Below are 17,583 nucleotides of genomic sequence, written 5' to 3'. Positions count from 1 at the left end.
GGGGTGAATAGTCGTGAAAGGGCGTCCGGTTTACCATTCTTAGAACCAGGGCGGAATGAGAGGGTGAAGTTAAAACGCCCAAAAAACAGCCCCCAACGAGCCTGTCGAGGATTGAGTCTTTTGGCTGTCTGAAGGTATTCAAGATTTCTGTGGTCAGTCCATACAATGAAAGGCTGCTCAGTGCCCTCCAACCAGTGGCGCCACTCCTCCAGGGCCAGTTTCACAGCCAGAAGCTCCCGTTCACCGATGGCGTATTTCTGTTCAGCTGGGGAAAGGCGGTGAGAGAAAAAGGCACAGGGGTGGAGTCGGTTGTCCTTAGAAGCCCTTTGAGACAGGACGGCCCCCACCCCACAGTCAGATGCATCCACCTCCACCACAAACTGGCGCGATGGGTCCGGAAGAATCAGGACGGGAGCAGTAGTGAAGAGCTTCTTGAGTTGGGCAAAGGCTAGCTCAGCCTCTGGAGTCCATGAGAAGGGGTGTAGCGAGGAAGTGAGTCGGTGCAGGGGTGCCGCAACGGCACTGTAACCTCTGATGAACTTCCGGTAGAAATTAGCGAACCCTAGGAAACGCTGGAGCTGCTTACGGCTTTCAGGGCGCTGCCAGTCCCTCACAGCCTCCACCCGCCTGGGATCCATCTGTATGCTACCGGCCGAGAGTATGAAACCCAAAAACGTGGTGCTGGAGGTGTGGAATTCACACTTCTCGGCTTTCACATACAGACGGTTCTGAAGCAGGCGACGGAGCACCGACCGGACATGGTGAACATGCTCCTCCAGGGAGTGGGAGAAGATGAGGATGTCATCCAAGTACACAAAGACAAACTGGTTTAGGAAGTCCCGGAGGATGTCGTTGACCAGGGCTTGAAAAACAGCAGGGGCATTCGTGAGCCCGAACGGCATAACCAGATATTCATAATGGCCTGTTGGGGTGTTGAAAGCAGTCTTCCATTCGTCACCCTCTCGAATACGCACCAGATGATAGGCGTTGCGGAGATCGAGTTTGGTGAAGACAGTGGCTCCCTGGAGGAGTTCGAAGGCAGTAGACATGAGGGGTAATGGGTAACGGTTCTTGGTAGTAATGGCATTAAGCCCACGGTAGTCGATGCATGGACGCAAGGACCCATCCTTCTTCCCTACAAAGAAGAACCCAGCCCCAGCAGGTGAGGAAGACGGACGAATGATCCCGGCCGTGAGGGAATCTTGAATATATTGGGTCATAGCCTCTCTTTCGGGTCCTGAAAGCTGGTAGAGCCGGCCCCGGGGAGGGGTAGTGCCAGGCAGGAGGTCAATAGCGCAGTCATATGGACGATGAGGGGGTAAAGAGGAGGCTCTGACCTTGCTGAATGCCATCCCCAGGTCATGATAATCGGAGGGTACTAAGCTGAGGTCAGGGGGTGGTTCGTCCATGTCAGACACCTTGGTCGGAGGTACAGATCCTAGGCAATGGGCTAGGCAGTAGGTGCCCCAATCCAGAATACGGCCGCTGGTCCAGTCCACGTGAGGATTGTGCTTCCGGAGCCATGGAAAACCCAACATAACAGGAGCAAATGGTGAAGGGATCAGAAGAAAGGACAACCACTCTTGGTGATGTTCAGAGATGGTGACAAGCAAGGGCTTAGTGCGTTGGGAGGCATGATGGAGGACGTGGCCGTCTAAGGCCCGAACTTGGAGGGGCGAGAACAGAGGCACCGTCTCAAGGCCTAGTTGTTTAGCCAGGTTTTGATCCATAAATTCAGAGTCGGCTCCGGAGTCCACAAAGGCAGATAGGTCGTAGCCTCGCTGGTCAACTGAGATGTGGATCTTGAGCAGTGGCTTGGAAGGGACTGATGGTCGTAGGCTCGCCGCTGGCCCCTCTTTCAGCGACGAGCCCGGCCTTTTGCTGGACAGGAAGCGGCAAAATGTCCAGCCTCTCCACAGTACAGGCATAGTCCTGAGGCCCGACGCCTGTCCTTCTCAGCAGGGGATAAGTGACGACGACCGATCTCCATGGCATGGGAGAGAGGAAGGCTCCTGGATGCAGAGACAGGGAGGGTAGGAGAAGGCAGGGGGCGAGAGACAGTGGGTCGGTAGTTGGGTTGACCAAGACGTCGGGCTGACCTCTCAGTTTGGCGTTCCCGAATGCGTCGATCGATGCGGGTAGCCAGGGCGATCAAGCCGTCGAGGTCGGCTGGTAGCTCCCGGGCAGCGAGCTCATCCTTAACTTCAGAAACCAGCCCCCGATAGAAGGCATCGTAGAGTGCGGTGGCATTCCACCCGCTGTCGATGGCAAAAGTGCGAAAATCCACCGCATATTCCGCCACGGTTAGGCTCCCTTGTGAGGCTTCAAAGAGGGAGCGTGCTGCATCCTGCTGGGGATCAGAGGTGTCAAAGACCTTGCGGAGTTCATTGGAAAAAGACTCAAAGGAGGAGCAGAGTACAGACTGATGTTCCCACTCGGCGGTTGCCCAGAGCTTGGCCTTGCCTGACAACAGGGAGATGACATATGCTACCTTGGAGCGGTCTGATGGGAAGGAAGAGGGTTGAAGTTCAAAGATCACTGAGCATTGCATCAGAAATGCACGGCATAGTCCTGGTTCACCGGAGAAGCGTTCGGGGTGAGGCAGATGTGGCTCTCGAAGATGATCTGGTGAACTCGTGGGTGTCGTTGTCGCCGAGGGAGCTGAAGAGGGTGGAGTGACTGAAAGCTGATTCATGCGACAGATCAGTTCGTGTGTAGCCGAGGCGAGATCCTGGAGACGACGTTCGTGAGAGGTGGAGGTCTCAGCTAAGGAGCTTAGAAGGGCTTGCATGTTCTGTGGCTCTGCTGGGTCCATGTTGGCCAGATGGTACTGTCAGGGATGGCAGGTGAGGACCCAAATGCAGAACACAGTCCGAGTTCAAACTTAGAGTCTTTATTAAAAACGGCACAAAGAATGGCAGAGTTCTCAGTCAACTTCAATAGAGAACAGGTTAAACGTAGGACTGGCAGAGTCATTAACAGCATTCAGTCCAATAATCCAAATCCAGAGGACAGGTAAAACATAGGACAGGCAGAGACATTAACAGCATACAGTCCAATAATCCAAATCCAGAGAACAGGTTAAACGTAGGACAGGCAGAGACATTAACAGCATACAGTCCAATAATCCAAATCCAGAGGACAGGTAAAACGTAGGACAGGCAGAGACATTAACAGCATACAGTCCAATAATCCAAATCCAGAGAACAGGTTAAACGTAGTACAGGCAGAGACATTACCAGGCAGACAGGAACAGAAGAAAAGGGCAGGATGCCGTCTCAGGAGCTCAAGGCTGACTGAAGAGATCATCTGGCAAGGAGCATGGACTGCTCGCTAGCTTATATAGGGCAGAGGAGCATAAAATGGCGGAAACCGGAAATGAGATCGCGAAACCGGAAGTTGCGTCCCGGAACCGGAAGTGGCCACACGGAACCCGGAAATGCATGCCTGACAAGTAGTGAGGAAATTTCACCAATGGACTGGTGGCAACCTATCACGGTACCACGCTTGAATTTACGGAGCTCCTGAGAGCCACCCATTCTTTTACAAATGTTTGTAGAAGCAGTCTACATGCCTAGGTGCTTGATTTTATACACCTGTGGCCATGGAAGTGATTGGAACACCTAAATTCAGTGATTTGGAGGTGTGTCCCAAATCTATTGGCAATGTAGTGTAGGTAGTGATACAAAAATGATTTTAATTTAAAAAGGAAAAATTAAAATAAGGCTTTGTGATTATCAAAAACAAGTTAATTGAGGAATACCTGGAATACTGAATGATGAAATTAATTTCTTGCAAAGATACAGACTCTGGTTACTTTATATCAATGTTGTACATGAAAGGGTTAAGAATTCTCTCCAATTCTGCATTATCCTCAGATGGAACTTGGGACATTTTAATGGACTTAAAAAAAGAATCAAGTTCAGAACAGTTATAGTCAAATTCAGACGAATACAGGGCTGTGTAGAATTGTTCAAAGACTGAAATGATGAAATGATGAAACTCATCCTTGGTGAACCTGCCATCATCCTTACGAATGGATGTTATAGTATTTGTAGTTAAGTACTGTCTTATTTGTTGAGCAAGAATTTTCCCACATTTCCCGAATGTTTGTATAATTTAGAGCGAGATTGGAGCAAAAGTCTTTCTGTCTGTTCAGATGTTATTAGATCACTCTCTGTCTGTAGCTTTGTTCTTTCCTTAAAAATGTCAGGTGAGGGCTTAATTGCACATTTCAAGTCTAATTGTTTAATTTGATTAATAAGATCATTTAGTTGATGGTTTCTTTTTTCCCTCTCCCACGATGAAAATGAGATTATTTCCCCCCTAATAAAGACTCCCAAAGTGTATATGAACGATGCACTGGGGAAAAAACAGAGAACTGCTTAAGGTTTGGATATAAGAAACGTCAGGGATCAGAAAATTTATATGTCTCAACAAAGTATTAATAAACATGGCGGATTGAGTTATTTTGTAGGGCAGGGGCTCTCAAAGTCTCCATTCGAAGGTCCAAATCTGAATTTTCATCAATGTCAAAGTTCTGGAACAATTGGTTATCACAAAACTTGGTTTTAAAAAGCATGCATAACAAATCAACACTATTTTTGAAAAAAGTGCCTTTTGCATTCAAAATACTGTACATTAATAACAAATGACAAAACGATTAAATGAAGTGTCCACATTTGTTATGAACAAAACACAACAAGAGGCAGGTTAAAAATAACATAATAGAGAGCAGTCTAATGTGAGAAAAAGCTCTGTTTGTCTTCCATCAGCTGCCTAAACCACGGCACAAAAGGAGTGGTTGCTAGACGGGGACACTGGCCTAAATGTTAATTAATCAAGCTGCTGCAGTATGAGTTCTTCACAACATTCGTTGCTGAGAATACAGACTCGTACTGATAGGTCGACCCAGACTTCAGTCTGCAGAGATGCCATGCTTGCTCATGGGAAGATGCTCTTGTTTCTTTTGAAAACTCCACAACATTCTTGACCAGGAATGGAGATGGAATGCAGAGCAGCACTAGTCTGCCTACACTGAAGCCCTCAAAGCGCTGCTGGAGAAGAGTTGGAAAGTGGATATGTGGCCCTGTGGTACGCCTTCTTTTCCCATTGAGTAAAATTGTTAAAGATTTAAGTGCTTTAGCTATAAAGCAATATTTTATGTGTGTAGTCTGTGTGTGTGGTCACCACATAATCCCCCATTGACCCACTCACACAAAAACACAGTAAAAGTAAAAAGTTGCATTAATTCTCACCTCGGTCAGGAAAGCCCGCAGAAGTTCACAAGCTTCATTATAGTTTCCATGACGTCTGAATATTCTTGTCTGAGGCTAGCACACAGCATGGACTGGTGTATTATACAGTAGTATGTCAGCAGGTCTGAGTGCTCTTCTTTCAAACTTTAAACAGCTCCCTTCATCTTCCCTATCATGGCCGGAGCACCATCAGTAGCGATGGACACAACATTCTTGACATCAATTCCCTTTTCATTAAGATCTGCATGATAGCTTTATAGATGTCCTCTCCTCTAGTGTTACAGAGTGGAGTAAAGCCCATTAAGTCTTCACAGAATGTCCCCTTGCTGAAGTATCTGACAAACACACATAGCTGGGCTTGGTCTGTGCCATCTGTTGACTCATCCACCACAAGTGAAAGACAGGGTTCATCTTAGATATCATCAGTTAACTGCTTAACTAAGTCACGTACCTTTGTCCTCCTGGTTGAAGTGTCATTAGATAGTGGAATATTCTTTAACTTCTCTGACATCTCCTCTCTCTCCTTTCCCTCAAACAAAACCTCTGCTGTGTCCAGTAAACACTCCTTAACTATCTCTGCATCAGAGAATGGCTTCTTATTTTTGCCAAGTACCCAGGCCACTCAGAACGATGATTCTGTAGCTCTCTCTTGCTGTGTCAAAGCTCTCACAAGTAACTTATTAGTTGATTAATATGAAGACTTTAGCTGTCGTAGTTTTGCTGTCCTTACTTCTGTATTTTGTGGATATTGCCCTTCAAAATGTCTGTGTTTTGTTTCATAGTGGCGTGTGACATTTCCACTCTTCACAACTCCAACTGTCTCATTACAAATCAACAGAACGGTTTTGTGCTGGATTTGGGCAAAATGAATGCATACCTCTCTGTCCAATTACCTTTGAAAACTCTATTTTCTTCATCAACTTTTCTTTTCCTGGAAACTGACATTCTCACCCATCCAAACGCTCACTACGGTGAAGTGTCACCCGATTACGTCAAACGTCGTACACTCACTAGTTGTCATGTCAACAACATCACGCGGGAAAACTTTTAATATCTCGCCTTCGCTTTCATTTTGGAACATTTTAAAAAAACTAAACAAATGATGTACAAGTTTGACATGTGTTTATCAAAGTAGGAAATCCACACTCCAGAAATCCAAAGTCCAGACTTTAAGAAGTGATGTAGACCGATCCATATTGGGGTGGAGCACACAGTTAAAATCCCCTCCTAGGATTAGTTTAGGTGTAGTCAAATTGGAAAAATTGGTTAACAAATTTTTTTATAAATGATACATAGTCCCAATTAGGGACATAAATATTGGCTAATATCAGGGGAACATTATATAATGCTCCACCCTGTAGATTCTGTTAATATAATATTTTTCACTGTTATACATTCTGTTGTACATTCTGGTATAATTCTATTTTCTCACTGTGTAATATAATTAATGTACATATTGTCCATTTCATAGATTACACCTAGTTTTTTTTTATCTATCTGTCTATCTATTTATATACATTTATATATACTATATTTATACATACCATATACTATCTGTATATTCACTGAAAATTATCTGTTACTGTTGTACATACATTGTACATAATGCACACATTGTTAGCACAATTATAATTACACCTGTCACTTTATCTGCTGTAAATACTACCTGCACATACTTTTCTATGCACACTCTGACATAGCCTTATTATCGATGTACATATTTACATATTTATCTGCACTTGTTCATTTGCACAATTTCTACTATTTGCACTTCTGGTAGATGCTAAACAGCAATTCGTTGCTATGCACCTGTACTTTGCAATGACAAAGTTCTATCAATCTATCTATCTATCTATCTATCTATCTATCTATCTATCTATCTATCTATCTATCAAACCAGTTGCTATTACAAATTTACCCCCCCCTTTATCAGTTTGGACATTACTTACACAGAATGGTGTGTTTATCTAATAAGAATCACAGTCCCTCTGGATCTCTGTACATTTGCCCCACTCAAGATTTTTGTAGTTTATAATGATCAGCTGATATTAAGTGAGTTTTTTTGAAGAAATGATATATTTGCCTGTCACTAGTCTCTTTAGATGGGTAAGGATCTAACTGCACTTAATGATATGGTTAACCCCTTTCACATTCCAGCTCGCAATGTTCACTGTAAGTGATCTGCTATGTCCCAGGTTTACAGCATTGCTTAATGGGTGAAACACTGATGCCAGCCTCCTTCTGAGATGTTTTTAACAACTGTACATGTAACGGGTAGTATTCATTGTATCAATTACACTATCCAGCAGACATTAACATTAAGACAAAGTTAATACAGTGATAATCCTGTTCAATATACGGAGCCATATTTCTTTGTTCAATATTTTGGTTAATGTACAAAGTAATTTTGTTGCAACACTAATTGTATTTGAAAGAGGTGGAAATGGAATGGGGAAAAGGGTCGATTAATTCATTGTTTATTTGGTTATTTACGAAGAAGTTCGAATAGGCGGTGATCGGCAAAAGAGGTCTGATCCATTAGCCTGGGATCGACTACCTATGTCTCGATTCACTTTCTCAGGCGGAATCACGAGAGTTTCCTCTTACGAGTAAATGTTCTCATTGAGTAAACATCGCAGCATCACTCGTGATTATTTCTCCCTGTTTTTCTCAGGGCATAACATACACAATAGCACAAGTAAACATGAACAAGTTGGAATGTCAAACAAACACACTGATCCCCAGCCACCACCAAACAGCTCCACAAACAAGAAGCAAAAAAACAACTTAGGACAGTTCTTAACACAATTTTAGCAGTTTCAGCAATCTCTGTTAGGGTTAAATAACTTGTTGCCAACTAATACATATTAATCATGTAATGAAACATATTACAGGCTTAACCCTTTTAATCCATACCAATGTTTCACTCTTGTCCCTTTGCAAATCTTTTGATGATATCTATGATATATATGATGTAAGTCTTCACACTTTTACACTGATTAGCGTTATTCTGACATTGTTCCACAATTTACAGACACAGATGTTTTGCAGATTGGTGAAACCCTGCCCATCTTTACTTCTGAGAGACTTTGCCTCTCTAAGATACTCTTTTTATACCCAATCATGTTACTGACCTGTTGCCGATTAACCTAATCATCTGCAAAATGTTGCTCCAGCTGTTTCTGTAGTAACACTTACTTTTCCTGCCTTTTGTTGCTCTATCGCAACTTTTTGGAGATTAAACATAATCATAATTAATGATGTTGTTTTTAGTACATAATTTGTGTTTGAAGTCACTTCAAATGATTCAAGCATTATTATTATTATTATTATTATTTTTTTTTTTTTTTTTAATCTGCATACAAATTGTTTTTAAATTCATGTGCAGGAACACAGCCTAAGTGACGCCACTCAACACATCCTCAAGATCCTGGTCGTCTTCATGTATTCATCCTTCTTGAAGGTAAGGAGATGTTTCTAGGAAACGACTGTACTGCTAAAGCTTGCACGCTGCTTATGTGGCTGATTTATGCCCTAAACCTTGCATACCCCTCAACCTTGTGCAACACTTATGAGGTGTTTCAGAAACTTTTTCTAGAAGTGGATGGGATTAAGCTGTCCCCAAAGCTTTCAAGTTGCTGTCTTAAATGCTTTCGCCATTGAAAGTACACTCTCCGCTACTGGAACACTCCAAATCATGTCTCATCTTGTAGCAACTAGTGAATAATTACTGTTTAATGTTAACAAATAAAGAAAATTGCAGTGTGTGTGTGTGTGATTTGTCATAAAAGTATATTAAGTTCAGAGAGAAAATGATTACATCATACTTTGATGAAAGTGATGTTTCTGTCTGTAAAGAATTAACTACTTAATTAAACAGAACTTATGATTCAAATATAATTAAGTATTACTTGAGATATTTATGAATATTATGTTTAGTGGTATGTACATTTTACCTGATACTCCTAAGTGAGTTGTACTTGTTATTACAGCAGAAATATTTACTTAAAAAGTGCTAGTGCACATCGTTATGAGGATTTTCTCAAGTAAATCCTAAAAGGGTTTTGTAAAAAAAAAAAAAAGTAATGCTCTAAATTTCCTAGTCCACCTTATCCCACTGATTCTTAAGATGTTTTGTAAACATACTTAACAAGATTTGTAGGTTTATTATTGTTTATATATTGTATTCGATTTTAACACTCTTGCTCAGTATTGAAGATAAAATGAAATCTGTTCAAATATGAAATGAATGTATACTATAGACGTATATTCTCTCCTGTGTGTTGGACATTTAAAATATCCATATTTTTGAAACTATTATACAAGATCAAGTTCATTTCTGGCTATTACTCATTTGTAGTAAGAAAACGACAGAAAAATCATCCTAGGCCAAAAATGAAAAAATGAGAGGTGCAGTCGAATATGAAATATAATTGTGCAATGGGATTTGACTATTGTTTACTAGCTCTTCTGTGAGCTACTTTAAACTATTTAAATGAAGATTTAAAAATATATTGTGGAATTAAGTTACATTAAACGTGCAGCTTTCTTTTTGGGAAGCTGAACTCACTCTTACTGTTTGAAATACACAATATTGCCAAAGGTTTTGGGACACCCCTTCAAATGATTGAGTTTAGGTGTTGTTTTTTAGTGGTTGGGCTCAGGCCTCTGAGAAGTCTGAGAGCTAAAATAACTAAGCAGATAAATCCTGCTGTAATTAAAACCTAGCTGTTAAGAGAAAAACTAATCTAAAAACAAAGCGAGTTACAGCATGATTTTATGAGGGTCGACCATATACTGCATATAACACCTCCGCTGGTTTCCAACAGAACGTCAACCCTTCCAACATGGCGGAGGAATTGACGTGTCGGTATACAAATCACAGCGGCGCCCTCTACTGCCTCCTGATTTAAGTGAATATGACAAGCTGTTAAGACAGGAAAGTGTATTTATTAACCATTTATTATCAGATTTTATTGAAACACATTCATCATGCATTATAACCTCAGTTAATGCTGAAAAAAAATATTAAGAATATAACGCGCCATGTTGTTGTTTTTTTGAAAGTCCCGCCCCTTGTTGTTGTTTTAATTTAAAAGCCCAGAGCGCGTGCTTGCGTCATCTTGAAGGCTCCTAACAGAGATTTCAAACGAAAACGACCCACACAGCGACACTGCGGATTACCTGAGCTATTTCACAGACTAACAGCAGATTTTCTTGGATTTAAACTATGGATGTAGGTAAGTATTTTCCCCTTCTAGGTAGATGGACAGGCCGGGGACTGGCCTGCGCCGCCGGGATGCTCGCGCTCACCACCGCGGGATACTGCGCGTATCGCTGGCTGAAGAGGAGCAGCGATCTTCAAGCTGCTGAAGATCAAGCTGCTCACGGTGAGAAAAGCTCACTTTTTACTTAGTCTGTGTTTTTCTAATCGCTTTAGAAAGTACAAAGAGAGTGTGTGTGGAAAATGAATGACTTTAATCGGTACAGAGGACAAACAGGATCATATCTCCTGTGTAGTTTAGCTAACGGAGCTAGCCGAAAGCTAAGGCGCGTGACTGAGCTAACATTAGCCGGCGATGCTAATTGGTTCATATCAAGAGCATTTTAAAGTATAAAAGTGATTATTGTGTGGATTAAAACATTTCGAGGCACAACATCATGACTTTTAGACTTTTAGAAATAGTCTTGAAGTTCTAGAAAATAATCAAGTACAGGGCGGAGTTACTGTTAGCACCGGGATTATTATTATTATTATTATTATTATTATTATTATTATTGAAGTGTTTTATTTCTCTTCTTGGTCTCGGCATTGTTTCTTCTGATGTGTTAATAGTTAGAGTGAATGTTGTGGTAATGAGTGAGTTCCTGTTAGCGCATCATTGTAGCAGCTGTAAAGAGTCAGTCCCTCACCAACTCGCCTTTTTATTTCCCTTCCTCTTCAATAAGACTCGTTTCTCCTTACTGATCACTAATATAACACTCTGATTAAAGACATGAAGGGGATGAGAGAGTGTCTTCTTGAAATATTTTCTTTCCTACATGAATGTCAGTTTCCACTGATGAAATTTGTCATCTCCGTGACATACTGATGTGGTTAAATGTGTCAAATGTTTTACAGGATCTAGTGTTGATGTTGTGGAGGAAGCAGAGACCACCGAGGTATGTGTCAGGAAAAAAGGACTAGGCTTAATATATTATATACTACATTATCAAATATATTAGTTTTTCATTTTTAACTGGTGTGTGTGTGTGTATTAAGGTCACTGATCCAAGCGTCCTGCTCCTTTGCACTGAACACGATCCTCAGATGTCAGCTGATGCCCTGGTAATTTTATATTTCTGTTATTTTTAGTGTATTCTTTAGATGCTTTTGGCTGAAACAGCAAATTTTAATCTTTGTGCTTCATTCAGGTCTCTGAGATAAATATCCAGCTCCAGCGCACCAGCCTTGACCCGGAGAAGTCCGCTGTCATTCTGGTAATTTTATATTTCAGACATTTTTCAGTGAAATGTTTCCCAACCTTTTTGTTTTTGTTTGGCCTTGTCACTGTCCATGCTTGTAAATCCAAATCTGAAGTAATTCTCACTGGATAATCCTCCTCTTGGGAATTTCTTTTAAAGACGACGCTTGTAGCCACTCTGAATGTTTGAGTTAGTGTACAGTAATTTACATTTAACTCTCACATGCAGTGAACTCTATGAACTCATCTCTCATATCAGCTTGTATCTCTTTTTTATTCGTGAAGTTACAGTGTTACAGATTCAGCGAAAAAGAGGCGTGCAGCTGCTTATCAAACGTACTACAACCAAAGTAGAATACACACGTATGCTCTATGAGGCATATTTTGTGTTCGACCTGTAATGAGCTGTACACGTTTTCAATGCAAAATTCCACCGATCAGGCATAACTTTATGACCACCTGCCTAATATTATGTTGGACCCCCTTTTGGCATGGACTCCACGAGATCCCTGAAGGTGTGCTGTGGTATCTGGCACCAAGATGTTAGCAGCACATCCTTTAAGTCCTGTCAGTTGCGAGGTGGGGCCTCCATGGATCGGACTTGTTTGTCCGGCACATCCTACAAAAGCTCGATTAGACTGAGATCTGGGGAATTTGGAGGCCAAGTCAACACCAAACTTGTTGTTGTGCTCATTGAACCATTCCTGAAGCATTTTTGCTTTGTGGCACGGTGCATTATCCTGTTGAATCTGATGAATTTGTCCAGAGACAAAATAATTTAAACACAAGCTGAATTATATAAAAATAAATAAATAACCAGATGTACTGTATTTATGGTGTTCCACAGTTATTAACAGAAATGATGGCCACAATGGACGAGGAAATGCAGAGCAACCCTGTTGTTCATATGCCCCATCACGAGAGAGAAAGCAGCCTCTTACAAGGTGATGACACCTACCTGCCTGATGGGGAGAACATCTGTTTTCCTGGCCCGCTGATGAGGTGAGGCCTTTTTTTCTCCTCTCAGATAACACACACACACACACACACACACACACAGAACATTCAGCAGTAATGTTTGGAAACATATCATCAGCTGGTCAAAGTGTATGTTCAATAATCTATATCCGTCTATTACAGAAGTAAGATCCAGATGGATGACGTGCTGCGTTTCATCAAGAGGAAGTCCGAGGAGTGCCTACAAAAGGTGGAGGAACCTGACCAGAAGGAGGCCTATTTCTTCTGGCAGATGATGGAGCTGCGTTGCAGCAAAAATGGAGTAAGTGTTTTAGTTGATTGTGTATTGAATGTTACAGCAAAATTATTCATGATAAAAGCAGCAAGAGATTTATTCTGCAAATAAGCTAAATTTGTCAGAATGAATAAATATACCTAGCCTAGAGTAGCTATTGAAGTTAAGGATGTTTCTTCTACAGAAAGCACCGCTGGCAGACATCGCCACTGTCCTTTTCAAGAGCTACAGGCTTCTGAAGAAAAGGGTACCGTTTTATTTTTAATGTTTTTTTAAACTTGTAATTTCATGTTGTAATGTGTAATATGTTATATTAGCCATACCTTTGTTTATGAAGACATCAGCATCACCATCTGTCTACTTTGTATGCTGTTATTGTGTTTTGTATTTTTGTGTTGTTTTTGCTTTATTTTTTGCTGTCTAATGTGCCAAATCCATATACAGGGAGAAGTTAACAACCAAGACAGCTGGTGTCTTCAGCTGGCGGAACTTTTGTGCTCTGCCGACCCAGATGATGAGATTTTGGATGCCTTGACTCAAATGGGAGAGGACCTTGGTATGGATAACATAAACAATATTTTAGGAACTTCACATGTTGTAATTAGATCATGAAATCTGGCCTGTTGCACGGACCCAAATCCTTACCTGCATGTTTGGTGTTTCATCTGCAGACTCCAGAGGACTGTGGTATGCTGCACAGCTGTGCTTCATCGCTGCAATGGAGGAGCTGCAGATTTTACAGAGCCCCAGCTTTGAGCTTATTGGCTGTAACAGGTATTGGGTGTGTGTTTGTGTGAGAGCGCATGTGTATGATTATTTTTCAGACTTGCTGCTAAGACGCTTTTCTCTTTGTACAGTCTGCCAATCAGCCAATCAGCCATGAGGGAAGCAATCCAACGTTCTGAGGTGTATGAATATGTATGCTCCCTGACCACAGGGCTTCCCCAGCCAAATTTCCAGGTTAGACTTTCTCTTTTTAATATTCTTTTTACCTCAGTCAAATTTTACCTTTTTGCTAAGATGGAGTGACTCTGTCTGTCTTAGATCTTCAAGTGCTATCACGCCAGCAAGCTAGCGGAGTTTGGCCTTTTCGACCAAGCCTTGGAGTACTGTGAGACCATTGCTACAGCAATTGCTAGATTTCCACTATTAATCACGAAGACCACGATGGAAATGACCATTGCGGTAAATACCATTATCAATACTTGTAAAATGGTTCCAAGGTTTTATATGTAGAATATTTAGTCAGTTTACTTTCCCTATCTGTCTCGTAGCTGTCTGAGAAGCTACAGCAAGGAAAGGGAGAAGAACCAGAATGGCTCCTAAACCTTCGTCAACTGTACGCCGACGAAGAGTTTAAGCTGAGGAACTCCGAATGTGGCCTTATGACTAGCGAGATGTTCACTCTCCAGCGTCCACGTCGGGAAGGCCACATTACACCATGGGGTATGGTCATCCAACATTTGGACATAAAACTGAACTTAAAGAATCACACAGAAAAGAATTTACAGTAATGATTTAAAGAACAGTGAAGATTTGTAGCACATGTCTGTCAGATCTTTAACACATTACACTGGACCCAACAGTCTGATCAGTTCATATACTTGACTGAAAAGGATTATTAAAAGGTTTGAATTGAATATGGTCATATTTACATAAAGTGTGCATTAGACTTTGGGACAGAAGGGATCAGAGCTTAGGAAGCTGAAAAGATGATTTCAGGTCGATTTTTCAAAACCGCAGCAAAGTTAAGAGACATTAAATATGCAGACTGTGTAAGCTTAAATGTGTAAGCTGTAAAATTTAAATTGTGTGTTTTAGCAAGTACTCATCTTTAAGGTACCTTACTATACTCTGAGACATTGACAACACACTTCTTATTTGTTCCTGAATGATTGTTTATTTATTTAACAGAGGTGTTTGAGTCCCTGTACACTCCGGGAGAGCTGCTGGGTGAAGGAGGCTTCGGGAGTGTCTGTGCAGGAGTCCGAAAGGCTGATGGAAAACAGGTAACAGGACTGCACATCTACAGTTAATTTGCACTAATCAACACATCGCAACTTGTGGACTATATATGTCTTGGTCAGATTTTCTATAAGAACGTAATTATGTGTTGTATATGTGAACAGGTTGCCATTAAATATGTGGGAATGGAGATGAACGAAGCTTTCATCACCATTGTAAGTAAACTTCCTTTACTTCTCAGATTTTGCACAGAATGAATAATTCATAATAGACACCTAAGTCATTACTAATCCAAGCCTTTTTACTGTAACATTTCTGTTTACCAGAATTTCGATGTAATCACTCCACACCCATGCTAAGTGTATCTGTTTATATTTCAGCCTGGAGAGACACACAGCCTTCCTCTGGAGGTTGCATTAATGCAAATGGTGTCCAAGCCCTGTCACCATGAGAATGTCTTACAGCTGATCGAGTGGTTCGAGATGTCCGACTGTTACATCTTGATCTTGGAGCGACCCAGCCCCTGCACAGACCTCCTAAAATTCCTGAAAGGTCACAAAGGCCGACTGTCAGAACCACTGGCACAACGCATCATGCGTCAGGTGGTTCAGGCCGCTCACCACTGCTCTGACTGTGGTGTCCTGCACCGGGACATCAAGCCAGAGAATATACTCATCAACACCGACACACTGCAGCTGAAGCTGATAGACTTTGGCTGTGGTGATTTGCTGCAGGACATCCCCTACAGATATTATGCAGGCAAGCACATCATAGATATTGGAAAGAATGAAAAAATGCAGTGGAGACCCATTTTTGTGACGTTGCTGACAGTGCTCCTTCTGTCTTTTTCACTCAGGAACTACAGCTTACTCCCCACCTGAGTGGTTATGTGAGGGCGAGTATTTAGGTGTTCCTGCTACCGTCTGGAGTCTGGGAGTTCTACTGTTCGAGATGATGTGTGGAGACCTGCCCTTCCAGTGCGAAGACGACATCATTGCCCGGGACTTGCACTTCGCTCACGACCTGTCTGAAGGTGAGAAAGTCCAAACCCATCAAGTTTAGACATGTATAGTAACGTACGAAAACTTGCGTTACAAAATAAATGAATCACATTAATAGATTTTCCAAAAAAATCTTTAATCTAGAATTTCTGACTAAACGTCTCTCTCATCACTACACACAGGTTGCCGTGACCTGATCCTGTGTTGTCTGGCGCTATATCCTCACTCGCGCCCAACGTTCGAGGAAATCCTCAGCCACAGATGGTTTGAGGAACCTCAGAAGAATGTTTAGGTGAGACAGTGAGAAGAGAATAGACCTTAATATATAGAGCAAAAACATGCTATAATAGTCTAGATTACATGGCTTGTACTGCTCTGTAACAGAGATTGGTGTGCTCATCTGATTATATGAGATTACACAAATATAACCACATAGAGATTAAAAATAAAATAGATTATTCTTTATGAAACAGTTTTTAATGAGGGAAGTAAAAATAAAACCCCATTAACACACAAAGTAATCTGTGGCTATAGAAATGTTAAGCTCAAAATGATGCTAACAAATATGCTGAACAGGTTAGTTTAATTCTTTTTGCAGTATCTATAGAAAAGAATAAACAAATGTGTATATAGATGTATATATAAACAAATATATTGTTGAATAAATGTTCCATTTTCTTATTTAGCCATTTGGATGTCCACTGTGGTGTTACGCCTCGTGAAGGAGCATGTCCAGGAGATGCTGAAGGCCATGAAGGGAGTCTGAGCAACACTCTTCTAACACACACACACACACACACACACCTCTCTGTCTCAGCCAAGTTAAAGAGTGATCAGGACATTTTAGGAAATCTGTTGTTGGCTATTCAGTGGTCATTAGAATATAAAACTAAGATTAAACTCTGCACTTTTGCCCATTCATTTGTAGAACTGCTTTTGCTCTCCATTTTGTTTAATGATAGATTACTTGTAACTAATTTATAAGATTAAGCAACGCCCAAAATTTGAATAAAGTATTTGAATAAATGTCCTGGTCATACTTTAAACACATCTCTTTTCTATCCCTTTCTTTCTCTCTCCACTTGCTCAAGATCTCCACAGGTAAGTAAATACTTATTACTGTCTTTTATTTTCTGCAGATTTAAACCTGTCTTTTCTTCTCTCCCTGAGCAGCTGTACACAACATCGCTGGCCTCTAACATCAACACCTGTTAGTGCTCTCTGACCAACGGACGACATCAACATCTGCAGCTCCGCCATGTTTAGTTTAACTTTTTATTATATAGATTACTTAAGACATTTATCTTTATTATAGGTTTAAGTTTTTCTATACAATACTATTTATTAGACATTTAAGTTTTTGTTGTATTTTTGTATTTTTAATAGACTTATCTGTTCAATTTACTTTTTATTAATAACCTTTTATTATAGCTTTACATCTTTAATAGTAGTTCTATTTGTTCTATATATTTTATTGCATTATTAATTAAATCCTAATAAAAATTTCTTAGCTCATATTTGAAGTGTCATTGTGATCATTCCCAGTTTTTCTGAATGTTTCTGATGAATGTTGGGGTTGAAATGTAACTCTAGAAACAATCTGAGACTTTTTCCTCCTAGAAAAGAAAGACTTGTTTTCTACT

The 17,583-nt window shown here is 41.0% G+C and overlaps 1 protein-coding gene across 1 annotated transcript; it reads left to right on the top strand.

Annotated features, from left to right (window-relative positions):
* The first annotated feature begins 9,664 nt into the window (after positions 1-9,664).
* On the top strand, positions 9,665-17,232 carry LOC131366724 (protein kinase C-like 1). Its single transcript, XM_058411426.1, has 18 exons — positions 9,665-10,648; positions 11,380-11,420; positions 11,521-11,586; positions 11,673-11,738; positions 12,570-12,724; positions 12,863-13,001; positions 13,159-13,221; positions 13,419-13,530; positions 13,646-13,748; positions 13,832-13,934; positions 14,019-14,159; positions 14,249-14,420; positions 14,889-14,983; positions 15,104-15,154; positions 15,320-15,698; positions 15,796-15,972; positions 16,123-16,232; positions 16,627-17,232. Exons 1-17 carry the CDS (start codon positions 10,489-10,491, stop codon positions 16,230-16,232), a joined length of 2,133 nt encoding a protein of 710 aa, XP_058267409.1. The 5' UTR covers positions 9,665-10,488; the 3' UTR covers positions 16,627-17,232.
* Positions 17,233-17,583: the final 351 nt, after the last annotated feature.

This window comes from Hemibagrus wyckioides, linkage group LG16, assembly GCF_019097595.1.
Source record: "Hemibagrus wyckioides isolate EC202008001 linkage group LG16, SWU_Hwy_1.0, whole genome shotgun sequence".
NCBI lineage: Eukaryota > Metazoa > Chordata > Actinopteri > Siluriformes > Bagridae > Hemibagrus > Hemibagrus wyckioides.
This window is presented reverse-complemented; position numbering and strand designations above follow the sequence as displayed.

Bases quoted from the DNA above. Each gene is read 5' to 3' on its own strand.
- LOC131366724 (XM_058411426.1), top strand. From the start codon at position 10,489: ATGGATGTAGGTAAGTATTTTCCCCTTCTAGGTAGATGGACAGGCCGG. The intron at 13,935-14,018 runs GTTAGACTTTCT...TGTCTGTCTTAG, and splicing joins TTCCCCAGCCAAATTTCCAG to ATCTTCAAGTGCTATCACGC. The intron at 14,160-14,248 runs GTAAATACCATT...TCTGTCTCGTAG, and splicing joins CGATGGAAATGACCATTGCG to CTGTCTGAGAAGCTACAGCA.